General features: G+C 38.5%; 1 protein-coding gene and 1 non-coding gene across 2 annotated transcripts; both read right to left on the reverse strand.

The window, feature by feature from the left end:
- Nucleotides 1–209: 209 nt before the first annotated feature.
- LOC111774490 (U6 spliceosomal RNA) lies at nt 210–316 on the reverse strand. The gene has a single exon (XR_002809493.1). It is a non-coding gene; the product is annotated as a U6 spliceosomal RNA (small nuclear RNA).
- Nucleotides 317–4,865: 4,549 nt separating this feature from the next.
- On the reverse strand, nt 4,866–7,079 carry PTH (parathyroid hormone). The gene is made up of 3 exons (NM_001081917.1): nt 7,055–7,079; nt 5,261–5,351; nt 4,866–5,142 (listed from the first exon to the last, which is right to left on the reverse strand). Exons 2-3 carry the CDS (start codon nt 5,344–5,346, stop codon nt 4,881–4,883), a joined length of 348 nt encoding a protein of 115 aa, NP_001075386.1. The 5' UTR covers nt 5,347–5,351; nt 7,055–7,079; the 3' UTR covers nt 4,866–4,880.
- Nucleotides 7,080–12,676: the final 5,597 nt, after the last annotated feature.

A 12,676-nucleotide genomic window follows, 5' to 3' on the forward strand; every position in this document is an offset into this window, starting at 1 on the left:
AAGAGCATATGGGGTGAAACTGATGGATCGTATACTCCCGGACTCTATCTGACACTACCAGGAGTTTAGGTGGTTGAGAAAACCATCCAGTTTGTTTTACTGAAAAGGAAGCCTTAGGATAAGAATTGCAAAAATAAATCATTAATTTTTAAAACCTTTCTTTTTTTAAAAAATTTTAATCATGTGTTTTTTAAATGCAATATATCCAAAAAAATATGGGAGGCTTCCCAAATTTGCATGTCATCCTTGCGCAGGGACCATGCTAATCTTGTCTGTATCATTCCAATTTTAGTATATGTGCTGCCGAAGCAAGCATTAAAACCTTTTTTAATTCTAAATACAGTAGTCCCCCCTTATCCGTGGGGGATACCCAAGACCCCCAGTGGATGCCTGAAACTGCAGACTGTACCGAACCCTATACATACTACATTGTTTCCTAGACATACATACCTATGATAAAGTTTAATTTATAAGTTAGGCACAGTAAGAGATTAACAACAATAACAAACAATAAAATAGAACAGTTATAACAATATACTGTAATAAAAGTTATGTGAATGTGGTCTCTCTCTCTTTCAGTCCAAACCTATTCCTGAATCTGTGTAACCATCCCTTACTTGCACTAAATGTCTTGGTGTCACTCGTTTCAGGGGATCCCTTGCTGAAATCTTTGTATAGACTCAATGCTTTCTGGTGGAACACATTGCCGCCATTTGGGACACACTTTGTGTTCATGTCTTCCATCTACAAATTTAATGCCTTTTCCACCTTAACTAAGCAGTTATCATGCACTGTGGCTGTAACTTTTACAGTTTGAGGTGTGACAGCAAAACAAGCACAGATTTCTTATTCCTTCTTCACAATTTCACTGATAGAAGATTTGTTCTTACTGTAGATCTGAGCAACCTCTGCATACGATTTTTTTTCTTATTAGGTTGAGGACTTTCACTTTTTCTCTTAAAGGAAGCACTATACGGCATCTCTTTTGCATGTCTGAATTGCCAACATCAATACTCTTGCACTTTGGGGCCATTATTAATTAAAATACGGGTTACATGGACACAACCACTGCCATACCACAACAACTGACCTGCTAACCAAGAGGGCTACTAAGTGACTAAGGGGTGGGTAGCGGATACAGGATCCATACGCTGGACAAAGGGATGATATACCTCCTGGGTGGGACAGAGCTGGCAGCGTGGGATTTCGTCATGCTATTCAGAATGGCATGCGATTTAAAATTTATGAATTGTTTAATTTCTGGAGTTTTTTCCATTTAATATTTTCGGACTACAATTGACCACGAGTAACCAAAACCGCAGAAAGCAAAACTGTGGATATAGGGGGACTACTGCTGGGCTTTGCTCGGGATGAAGTTGAACTAGATCCAGGAGGCCCATAGGTTAAGGGCAGGTCGTTTCCTCCTCTTGCATGTTTCCTGAGGGCCACTTCCATGAACCGCTGCCTCAAGATGGAACCAAGACCTTGTTTTTGTAGCGTACTGTAGAGCCTGGGTTGGATATTCAGAGGTTCAATCCCTCAGGACTTGGGAAGAAAGGTTTCCTGTGTATGGGCCACATGAGGAGGAGAATTATAGGGTTGGAGAAATTCAGAGGAACACAGTATCCAAGGGTTAAGTCAAGAAATGGAGGGAGAGGGGCCAGCCTGGTTGTGTAGTGGTTAAGTTTGCGTGCTCCACTTTGGGGGCCTGGGATTTGCCAGTTAGGATCCCAGGCATGGACCTATGCACAGTTTATCTAGCTGTTTGTCAAGCCATGCTGTGGCAGGGGTCCCACATATAAAAGAAGAAGATGGGCAGAGATGTTGGCTCAGGGCAAACTTCCTCAGCAAAAAGAGGAGGATTGGTGGCAGATGTTAGCTCAGAGCTAATCTTCCTCAAAATAAAAATTAAATTAAAATAATAAAAAATAAGAAATGGAAAGAGAGTCAGGGAAGGATGACTTGTGGGCCCCCATCTGAGACTGACCTTCCATGGACTGAAAGTTGATTCAAAGGGCAAAATAAAGCAATTTTTCACTCCCTAAAAGTAAAATAAAAAATTAAACCTATGTTTACATGAGAACTTAAGATACGGTTTTTTAGAGCCAGCCCTGATGGCTTAGTGGTTAAAATTTGGCACTCACTGATTTGGCAGCCCGGGTTCACTTCCCGGTCGCGGAACCACAGCACCCATCGGTCAGTTGCCAGGCTGTGGCAATGGCTCGTATAGAAGAACTAGAATGGCTCACAACTAGGATCTACAACCATGTACTGGGGCTATGGGGAGGGAAAAACAAGGAGATTTTTTAAATGTGTCTACAAAGCTACAGGGACATAAAGACTTGCTTAATAGATGATATTTGGAACGCTGACTGTCCATATGAAAAAAATAATAAATTTCAAACATAACATTTATTATACACAAAGTTAGACTCCAGAAGAATAAATACCTAAAAGTGAAAGGTAAAATTCTAAAGCAGATCTAAGAGAGAACTTTGAGATGTAGGGTTGGGGAAAGGCTTCTTCAATAAGACTCTTGAAAATACAAACAATAAGGTGAAAATTTGATGTATTTGCATCCATCAAAATTAAGCATAGAGTTAGTAAATACATGATACCCTGGGAGAAAATATTTGTGACATTTGAAAGCAGCAAGGCATTTGTATTAGAATATGCAAAGAACTCAAAATTAACAGGGCCAAAAACCAATAAAAAATTGGCAAAAGATATAAATAAATAGTTCACAGAAAGGGAAGCCCAAGTGGGCAACATGTAGGCAGAAGTTCAGTTTCACTAGCAATCAGAGATATGCAAATTAAAACAAGGAGCTACCACTTGACATCGAAATGGCAAGACTTTTTATGAAGGCATATATTTCCAATGTAGGTGGAAATAAGAGACAGAAATGCTTAGCTCTGCTGGTGGGAGTATAAACTGTATTTCTGTTTCATGAGCAGTCTTGAGAAGCTTGTTTATGTATTATGATTGCACTCCTGGTTAAATATTCTGAAGACATTCTCACACAGTTCCATCAGGGGACATGTTCAAGAATACTCACTGAGGCATGATGCTCCCAGGGAGCTGGAGCCACTGTCTACGCCACCTTCCACTGTTAGTTCCTGCATTAGATGGGCTGGAAAGCTAAAAACTACATTTCCCAGACACCTCTGCAGCTAAGGTTCTAGAAGAGATTTAGGTTTAGCTAATCATATGCACACCTGTAAGACTGGGAAGGCAGCAGTAAGATAATTCTGCCACTTCTCCCTTTCTGCTGGCAAGCACTGTTGCAGAAGAGTTTGATTTTGCTGTGCTAATGTTGGCAGATTCTGGCAGCAAGGCACTGACTAGATGTCAAGAGTTAGGGTGCCTGCCATCCGTTTTGCTGGGGTGGGCCGTAGCAGGTGCAGTGTGTTTCTGGAGCAGCAGCAGTAAGCAGCTGCCTCCTGAGCAGGGCAGTCTCAGGATAATATCAGGCAGCTGCTGATTGATAGTAGAAGAGAACAGTTCCCTTCGTGAGTTTGAGAGTCTTTCCTCCAAGTTTAGCATTGAGTCTGTTTTCTTCAGCATTCTCAATGATTCTCTAATGAATCTTTCTATTTAAACTAACTGAGGTAGGTTCTGTTCTCCGCATTTAAACCAAAGCCTGATTAATTCCATCAGGATGCCAGAAATTTACTTGTCAATTAAGTCCCATCTCAGTTGTTCCCTACATCAAGCAGATCCGCTCCCTTCTCTGTGCATTTCGCATGTACTGTTGTAATTACTTGCTTACTTCTCCATCTTCCTCAATAGAACATGAACTCTTTGAGGCGAGGGATGGGATCTTATTCAGTCCTCAGTGACACAAGCTACATTTTAAATGCACATGTCGCTGCCTTATCCAACAGCATGGCATATAGAACACTTGAATCATCACAAGAAGTTCTGTTGGACAGCATTGATCTAAAGGGATCAGGGCTCTGTTTTTCACACACCTGAAGTATCTTGTACTTTTCTTTCATAGCACTTATCAAAGCTAATAATGAATTAATGTCTGTCTTCCCTACTAAACTGTAGCCCCCATGAAGACAGGAACTGTGTCCAGGAAGTGTCCATTGACTTACCGTTGTATGCCCAGTGCCAATACAGTACATGACAAATAATGGAAAACGAATTGATATTTGTCAAATGAATGAATGAAGTTACATTTTAATAAATACAAAAATTCTATTTCTTGCAATTCGAGGCCCAGAGTAGAAATATTATCAGTGGGTTTGTGTATGGGTGAATGATTTTGCGTCCATGTTTCAGACCACTTTCTGCCTTTCCTTGCTGAACATTTCCTTTCCTGAAATGAAGAGGACAATAGTGTCTTGCTAGTGAGGATTTGGGGACCTGGTACTATGGTAATATTAAAGAATGATGTTCAAAATATCAGAATGTAAAACACTTGATTAAAAGAACATTTTGCACTGTTCTACCCAGCCACAATCAATGTAAACATATTGGTGTTACTCATAATCAAAAAACATTCTTATGACAAGTGAGAAATACTTAACTTCATTTATTTAGAATCATGATCATTAAATTTTTATTTTGCATTGTAAAATGGAAGAGAAGTTAAAAAGTCCAATTTTATTCTTTTATAAATTATGCAATAACATACTTTAAAAAGAATAAACAATCGAAATAGAATAATCAAAAGAGCTCTTAAATGAATAAAAGTAGAATCAGAATAATCAATTAAAATGGCAGCTTTCCTGGGTAGCAATGGATTACATGTAAAATTTGGAAGGTTAGAATATTGGCAATTGGTAATCATAATAGAGCTTGAAAACATTAGCAGCATGTCATATTGTTGCCCTATGGGGTCTAGAGCGATGCTCTGATCCTATCTGTTTTCACTGGGATTTAGTTTTACTTAACACATCCACATCAGCTTTGTCTGCTTCTCCAAGACTTTTTTGATGGCTCTCAATCAGCACATTGTCTTCCTTTTTTCGAGGCCTCTGGGAACCACCATCTCTGTGAAATATAGGAGCTCCGAGGGCAATAAAATTGTGCACATCCTGCAGCTTCTTCCGCAGCCATTCCACCCTTTCCACTGAGTTCAGATGTTTGCCCAGGTTATGCATAAGCTGTATTTCACTCACAGATCTCTTCCTGGAGGGAACAGAACAGAGAGGACCACTCCATCAGCTCCCTTCTTCCAAATCATAAAGTCAACCTTAACAATCCAATTCCCATGCCTCCACCGTGCAGAACAGGCTGCAGTACTTACCTAACAGGCTTCCCATCTGATTTTGCAAGAAGAAAAATTGCAAACATGACAATCATTACCTTAACCATGTTTTTTGCAGACATCATCTTCACTAAAAGAAAGAGCAAAATAGAAGTACTTTAAAATATTTTTAATATTCCAAACTATATAATTAAATTTATAGTAGGTTACATTTATAACCATGCAACTGTGAAGAATGTGACAGTAACTAACCGGATTGGTTTTCCTGAGAGGCTTTTGGAATCGGCCTCTTTATTTTACAGACATATTAGCATTTATTATAAATACGCATAATTTGACAGAAATTAGACAGATTAGTTTTACTTTCTTAGGTATCTTTTTGAGAGTTGTTGTGCAAGTTTTAATATATAAATTTTAAGCCACATGAGAAATGAAAAATCTTTCTTTTTAGAATTTCCTCCTACATTTTACATTGGTTATGACTAAATGCTTATAATTTGCGTGAAAATGGCTAATTCTCCTAATTAGGCAAATTGTTAACACTTTGTTTACTTAGCAAATTCCTTCTTCATAAGCCAACTTCATTTCAGGCACTGCAATAATAACCATAAATAGCAAATTAATAGGCTGTGATTTAGAGATTTTTACTGAATTAATGCATGAGAATAATACCATGAGACAGAGTGTGTCAAGCATTTGAAAAATCATCAAATAATTACTTCTTATATGGATTTGGAGCTTTGGCTCCATATAAAATGCTTGTCTGTATCTTATTTCTGCAGCTTATTTTATTAACAATTTTGCTTTAGTATGATTTTTAGCACTTCTTTTTTTGCTCATAAAGGTTTTCATCCCAGAATAGTCTTATTTTAATTTGCATTTCTGTAATTGCAAAGGCTATTATTATAAAAGTGCTTTTTCTTAATGCCTAATGTTCTCTGTTTTTAACATACACATACAGTGGCTATATATTCATATTATAAAGGAAACTGCATCATTTAAAGTACCATAAGAAACATTGAAATCTACTACATTTAGTTTCACTGTGCAATAGCAATAAAGCTATTGATGGAGCAACAAATGAATATTCTTCAATTTTGGTTTATGTTAGAAACAGACACAGTAGCTGGCGGACAGGAGCACTGGTGTCTATTCACGGCTCTGTCACATTCACCTAGTGACTTCCGACCTCTCTGCCTTGCTTCCTTGTTCTTAATAGAGAGACACGTTTCTTACAAGAATGGCACGAAACAGCTGAAAAACAGTTGTAAAATACCCTTGAAATTCATGTACAGTCTTCAGAATAGAAAATTAGAAAGGGCTTTATGTAAAGAGAATAAACGTTCGCAGTAAAACTGAGTTGCTCCCACTATAGTGTACAGATTGAGCTCTCTGTGAGTCATAAAACAAACAATCTAGAGAAGGATGTTCTATAGGAAAAATGGAATTTTAACCTAATAAATTTGTATTGGTCATTTAAATCAGAATTATTCATTCTTCCTTAGGCTGCTTTATTTCAAAATTTCAACAAGATACCATTAAAGCATATCATGCCAAATTTTAATTACTTTTTGTGTAATTTCAGATATATTAAAAAAAAAAGCAAGGCATCTCATAAGACTTTAATCAAAAAACTACATGATTTAAGAGTATTTTAGTAGCATGTCTATTTTGTATTGTGGCATTTTATATTAAACTTAGATCAAACCCTCCTTTAATGCTTCACCTTGAACAAATAGCATGACATTTTTAGAAAGCGGTACACATTAAATAATTGCTTAATTATAAAAAAATCTCATATAAAATCTGGAAGAGGAAATAAAGCTTACTCACCACACAATGTTTTAGGACAAGATCTTCTTTCAGGCGTGTTAGCCACTGACGCTTTCTTAAAGTTGAGCAAACTTGAGGAGGCTGATGAACTGGACTGGAGACCCTTGAACCTGACTTTTATATGTAGGTCTTCCACTCACCCAGAGGAGCTTTTTTGTTGTTACAAATGATGTCACTCTCAATTCTCTCAGATAATTGGATTTTAAAGGAAAACAGTGTGGGGCCGGGACAAGGGTTGATGCAAAGATTTCTAACAAATATTGAATTGTAATTCTGACTGGATTAATGAATTTATATTATACAAAAGACTAATTTCAAAGATTTATGATAATGTCATCATCTTATTTGAAAGTAAACGCTGAAAATAAGTATATTTGTTATAACCTTACTGTTGCTACAATTATGAGGATTACAATGAACCATATTATGTTATGCCTACTTTACAAGCCATTTTCAACCAATCCATGTCATTCCTGGTCATCTTTTTAAAAAAATTAGATATAGTGCTTCTCTTGAAGGAAGTGTTAAAAATATTTTGAGAAAATGCTCTTAGTACAAAAGTGAAATTACTTTAAAATTCATTTAAATTTCATTTTATTTATGCATTTTAATCTGCAATAACATTTGATAAGCACTAACAATATGCCCAACTATACATATATTACCCTGCTAAGTCTTCATAGTAACCCTTTAAAGTAAATACTATTTTTAGCCCCATTTTCAAATGAGGAAACTGAGGTTTGGGAAATGGAGAGATGGAATTCAACAAAGGTCTTTAGGACGCCAGAGCCATTTTGACTCTTTTTACCTCAGTTTCCCCCTAGAAACGTAGCCCTTCTTTGAACCCCAGTCTTCTTGATTCTAATTAGCCTAACCTTTTGCAGCCTCTTTGCCCAGGAGTTGGGTCTTGTTCCTCATGTTCCCCAGATGATGATTGGGGGCCTGCTCCAAAAGCTAACAGAGGTACGATGCTGCCACTTGTCTAATTTAAAACATTACTATAGCCTGGTCCCCATATTTCAGATAAAAACTCCTTGGATGCTATATCTAGGGTTCATTTAGGCAGCTTGCCTCCCAACTGACATCCCAGAATTGGATCCTTTCTCTTAGCTCTGGTCCTACCCAGGCTTCATATTATCCCCTTTCCTGCCAACCATTGCCAAGGTTTGACTCTACATTGAGTAAAGCCAGTTCAAGCTTGAACAGTATCTGCACAGAGTCTAGAGTGAGAGATGTATGTTAGTCTTGCTCTGGAATATTCTCTGTACTAGGCAAATCTCACTCGGGGTATTGGTCCATACTCCATTCTAGAAGTTAGAGACAAACTGCAAAATGTCTGGAGGATAATGGTGAAAAAGTTGAAAAACGTGACATATGAGAAGCAGTTGAATGAAGCTGGAAAAGACAAGACTTAGGATGACTATATAGCTGTCTTTACTTGTTTCTAGGGCTACCATAAGGAAGAAGTATTTTCTGTGGTTTAAGAAGAAAGGACTGAGTTCAACGGTTAAAGACTACAAAGAAGCAGATTTGGACTCAACTTGGATATTATCACTGTAAAAATAAGGAATCAAGTACCATCGTAATTAGTGAATTTCCCATCTGTGTTTGAGTAGAAGCCAGATGAGCATTTATCAGGGATATTATAGAGATACACATAGCAGAGGATTGAACTGGATAGCCAAGAGGTCCCTTTCAACTGTAAAAATCTATTGTTTTGATCTTTTTTTTTCTTTTGGTAAGGCAGATTGGCTCTGAGCTAACATCTGTGGCACTTTTCCTCTATTTTGTATGTGGGATGCTGCCACAGCATGGCTTGATAAGCAGTGTATTGGTCTGCGCCCAGGACCTGAACCACCCACAAACCCTGGACCACCAAAGTGGAGCACAGGAACCTAACCACTACACCACCAGACCGGCCCCTGTTTTGATCTTTTTAAAGACCTCTTCTTTTTTTTTTTTTTAAAGATTGGCATCTGAACTAACAACTGTTGCCAATCTTCTTTTTTTTTCCCCTGCTTTTTCTCCCCAAAGACCCCTAGTACATAGTTGTATATTTTAGTTGTGGGTCCTTCTAGTTGTGGCACGTGGGATGCTGCCCCAGCATGGCTTGATGAGTGGTGCCATGTGCGCTCCCAGGATCCAAACTGGCAAAACCATGGGCCGCTGATGCAGAGTGCACAAACTTAACCACTCGGCCATGGGCTGGCCCCAGAGGACCTCTTCTTATGCAAACTCTACACACAATTTTTGCGTGCCATTTTTTTTGTTGTTATACTCTGTTGAGAGGAAGGAGAATTGGAAATGCAAATAGTCTTGTTATTTTTTATCATTATTATAAAACCATATTTAACTTTTTTTTTTTTGCTAGGAAAGATTCACCCTGAGCTAACATCTGTTGCCAGTCTTCCTCTCTCTCTTTTTTTTCTTTCCTCCCCAAGGGCTTAGTACATAGTTGTATATTTTACTTGTTGGTCCTTCTAATTCTTCTATGTGAGCCCCTACCACAGACTGGCTGCTGACAGAGACCGGTGGTGTGGTTCTGGGAACCGAACCTGGGCCACCGAAGTGGAGCATGTCAGACTTTAACCACTAGGCCATCAGGGCTGGCTTTTAACATTCTTAATTTGGAGGCTTTTCTCATTTCTTTGGTAAGTTTGACATAATTAACAGCCTTCCGAGACTGATGCAATTAGTGCTTTCACTGTCTTCCTCATATTACAATTATCTAAGAATGAATTTTCATATTGAAGACACCCACATTATTAAACTAGTGTTACAGAAAAATAAAGCAAACAATTTAGACAATGTTCATTCATTCAAAAAATGTGTTGAGTATCTACTCTCTGCCAGGGCTACGTTAATCACTAGATTTTTGAGACACAATCTCTGCCTTCAAATTTAACACTTAACTTGGAATATAATGTGATAGCTCTTATAGCAGAGATATGAACAAAGGCTTGTAAAAGCACAGAAGAAGAAGTGACTAAATTTCCCTGGAGTTGTTGGAATCTATTTTACCGAGAAGCTGAAGTGTTCTCAAGGATGATTACAAGTTTCCATCAGAGAAGGTGAGAAAGGACAGAGGGAACAGCATGTGCAAAGACATGGAGGCAGTGAAGATGGAATATATGCCAGTGGAAGGAGGAGGGAAATGGGTGATGCCCCTAAAGAAGTAAGTTGGGTACAAATTGTGCAAGGTTTTTGTGTATGTGCCATGGAGTTTTATCTTGTAGTCCTGTCTGAACTCATGTATGCATTAGTAATATTTCTATGTCCTTCAGATTTTTTTAAAGAACTACTTGACTTTCCCACAAAGAAGAGATATAGCTGCCAGGATTTGGCACATAGTTTATCTGAACCATCAGGCTTTGGGACTGCAGGCATTAGGCAGAAGGAAATCAGTTAGGAATAAGAGGGCTAGGGGCTATGTGGGCGCAAGAGACTGATATCAGTGACAGAAAGCTGAGCACAGCTTTTTGCTTTGAAAAGCTCAGCCTTCTCATCATTCTCAAGTTCTCTGAAACTAGGACCAGACAACCTACTGTCTGCCTCACATTTGGGAAGGAGAAAGGGCCATGTGTTACTTCCTCTTCCATTGTGGGAGGTTTACTCTGAGACTGATATTTTTCCTTCTGTTTGCTCACAGGGATTAGTATGGCTTTGGGGACTTAGCATCAAGAAGAAGCTTCCAGGGCTGAAAAATCCAGCTACGGTTCTCCTAATCCCATGTTTAGATTAGACGGTGTCTGTCTTAACAGCTGACTTACTCTTTTGCTTTTAGCTCCTCTCTGGGATATTGAGCTACTGAGTTCATTCTGATCTGTCAGGAAAACCTTTCCTTCCTCCCTCTCACCAGCCCCCAAACTTCTCTGTAGCTGGCGACAAAGAACACAAATGTTTAATAGGACAGCATATAATAACTGTTGGATTTTCCAAGAGTTTTTTGTAACATTCAGCTCCCTATTTTTCTTTCTCCATATCCTTTTATTGATGGATAGTGAGTGTGGTTCCCTAACAGCAGGCATTTAATAAGCTCCTGATCACTTTACATTCATGATCTGTTATGAGCACTGGGATCCATTATACCTGAATAGCCCTTTGACGATGAAATATGCAGCTAGTCTCACAAATAAAATATTACTTCTTGCTTTTTGTCTATTTGGTCATGAATGTCCATCCCTGCGTGTGTTTACAGCAATCTGCATGTTTCTGTGGCATGGAGGAGTGTTAAGATGACACACTGTTTTCACAGTCAGAAAGAGGCATCTCTACAGGTGGGGACTAAGGGTAAATGGTGAGAGACTGGATTGTCTGGGATGAAACAATCTTTCCAAACACAGCAAGAGATGTCTCTGTCTTGTCACAATGTAAATGAGGGTGTCGCGTTGGGAGGCCTTGGCATCTTTATTTGACTTAAAAGATTTCTAGTTGTGCAAATGCGTCTGTAACGTTCTCTGTGACATAGGTAAAGAATGGAACCTGTCCTTCAGTGTTCCTCATTCAAAAGCTCCCTGAAATTTAATCTATTCCTAGTCTCTTTTTCTTAAGGAAATGGAGGGGAAAAAGTGGGCTTAATTGAGAGTCTTCAAATTTTTTTTTTTGAATTGTAAGGGAGATGGACAGCCATAGCAATTTAATCGAGAAGTGGAGTCTCACATTTTGGTGACCCTTTTCAGTGAGCTGAACAGACCACTGATGTCATCGCTCCTAATTCTAAATATTCTTTTTTTATTGTCCCATAAATGTGCATCTATGGGAGTTCAGATAACACGTTCTCCTCAGTTAATGTGGATCTTCCTTTAGATTACACAGATTCTTAGTGTGCTCCACTCTCTTTTTATCATTGGTGGAATATCACATGCAATTATGATACCAGAAAAAAATATGTCTTTCTCATCCCTTCCTAATGTTCAACCGGAGCCAATAGGCTGTGTATCCTGACTCTTTCCTTTGTTTTGAAATAGTGTGAGAAAAAAGCAGGGCAGGAGGGTACTGATTTCCCATTAGTGAAGCTCTAAGTCCAGTGATCCGGGGCCTCAGACTTCTAGTTTAGGAACGACAACACAGCAATCTAAATTACAATTTCAAACCAATATAGTAAAGATTTGTTGAGCATCTAAAATCAGCCAGTCAAGAAACAGTAGCAATTTCCCTGCTCATAATCTTCTCCCTGGATTTTGTTCTCATGTGATTTTTTTTTAAAGGGAGAGCATCTTAACCTTTCAGATCTTAAATTCCACATCTCAAAAGTAGAATGCTGCCTTCCCTCTTTGAGTTCTGAGCATTCAGGTATGAACTATTACATGTGAAAGTGTCTCGCATATAATTGGCATTCAAAAAATGCAAGTTGACTCCAAATCTGAAGGGAACATGTCCCTTGCCCATCCCCTCAGGGGGCCCACGTCACTCCAGGAGTCCCCAGTAACAAACATAATAAACATGGAGCACACTGAGGTCCTGGGCCCAATCTGCTCTCTGCCTCTAAGATCTGCCACCCCAGCCGTCTGAAGTGCAAAGAATTCTGAGGCAGCTACAATGTTCATTAAATCCATTCTGAATTTCCTAATTGCACAAGGAATTGTTGTAAAATTTAAATTAAAACTAAGCACATCTTCGTAT

The sequence above is a fragment of the Equus caballus genome, chromosome 7 (assembly GCF_041296265.1).
Source record: "Equus caballus isolate H_3958 breed thoroughbred chromosome 7, TB-T2T, whole genome shotgun sequence".
NCBI lineage: Eukaryota > Metazoa > Chordata > Mammalia > Perissodactyla > Equidae > Equus > Equus caballus.

Excerpts from the sequence above, each read along its gene's own strand:
- PTH (NM_001081917.1), bottom strand. The coding sequence starts at position 5,346 with ATGATGTCTGCAAAAAACATGGTTAAGGTAATGATTGTCATGTTTGCA. Across the intron at positions 5,143-5,260 it reads TCAGATGGGAAGCCTGTTAG|GAAGAGATCTGTGAGTGAAA; the intron begins GTAAGTACTGCA and ends TGTTCCCTCCAG.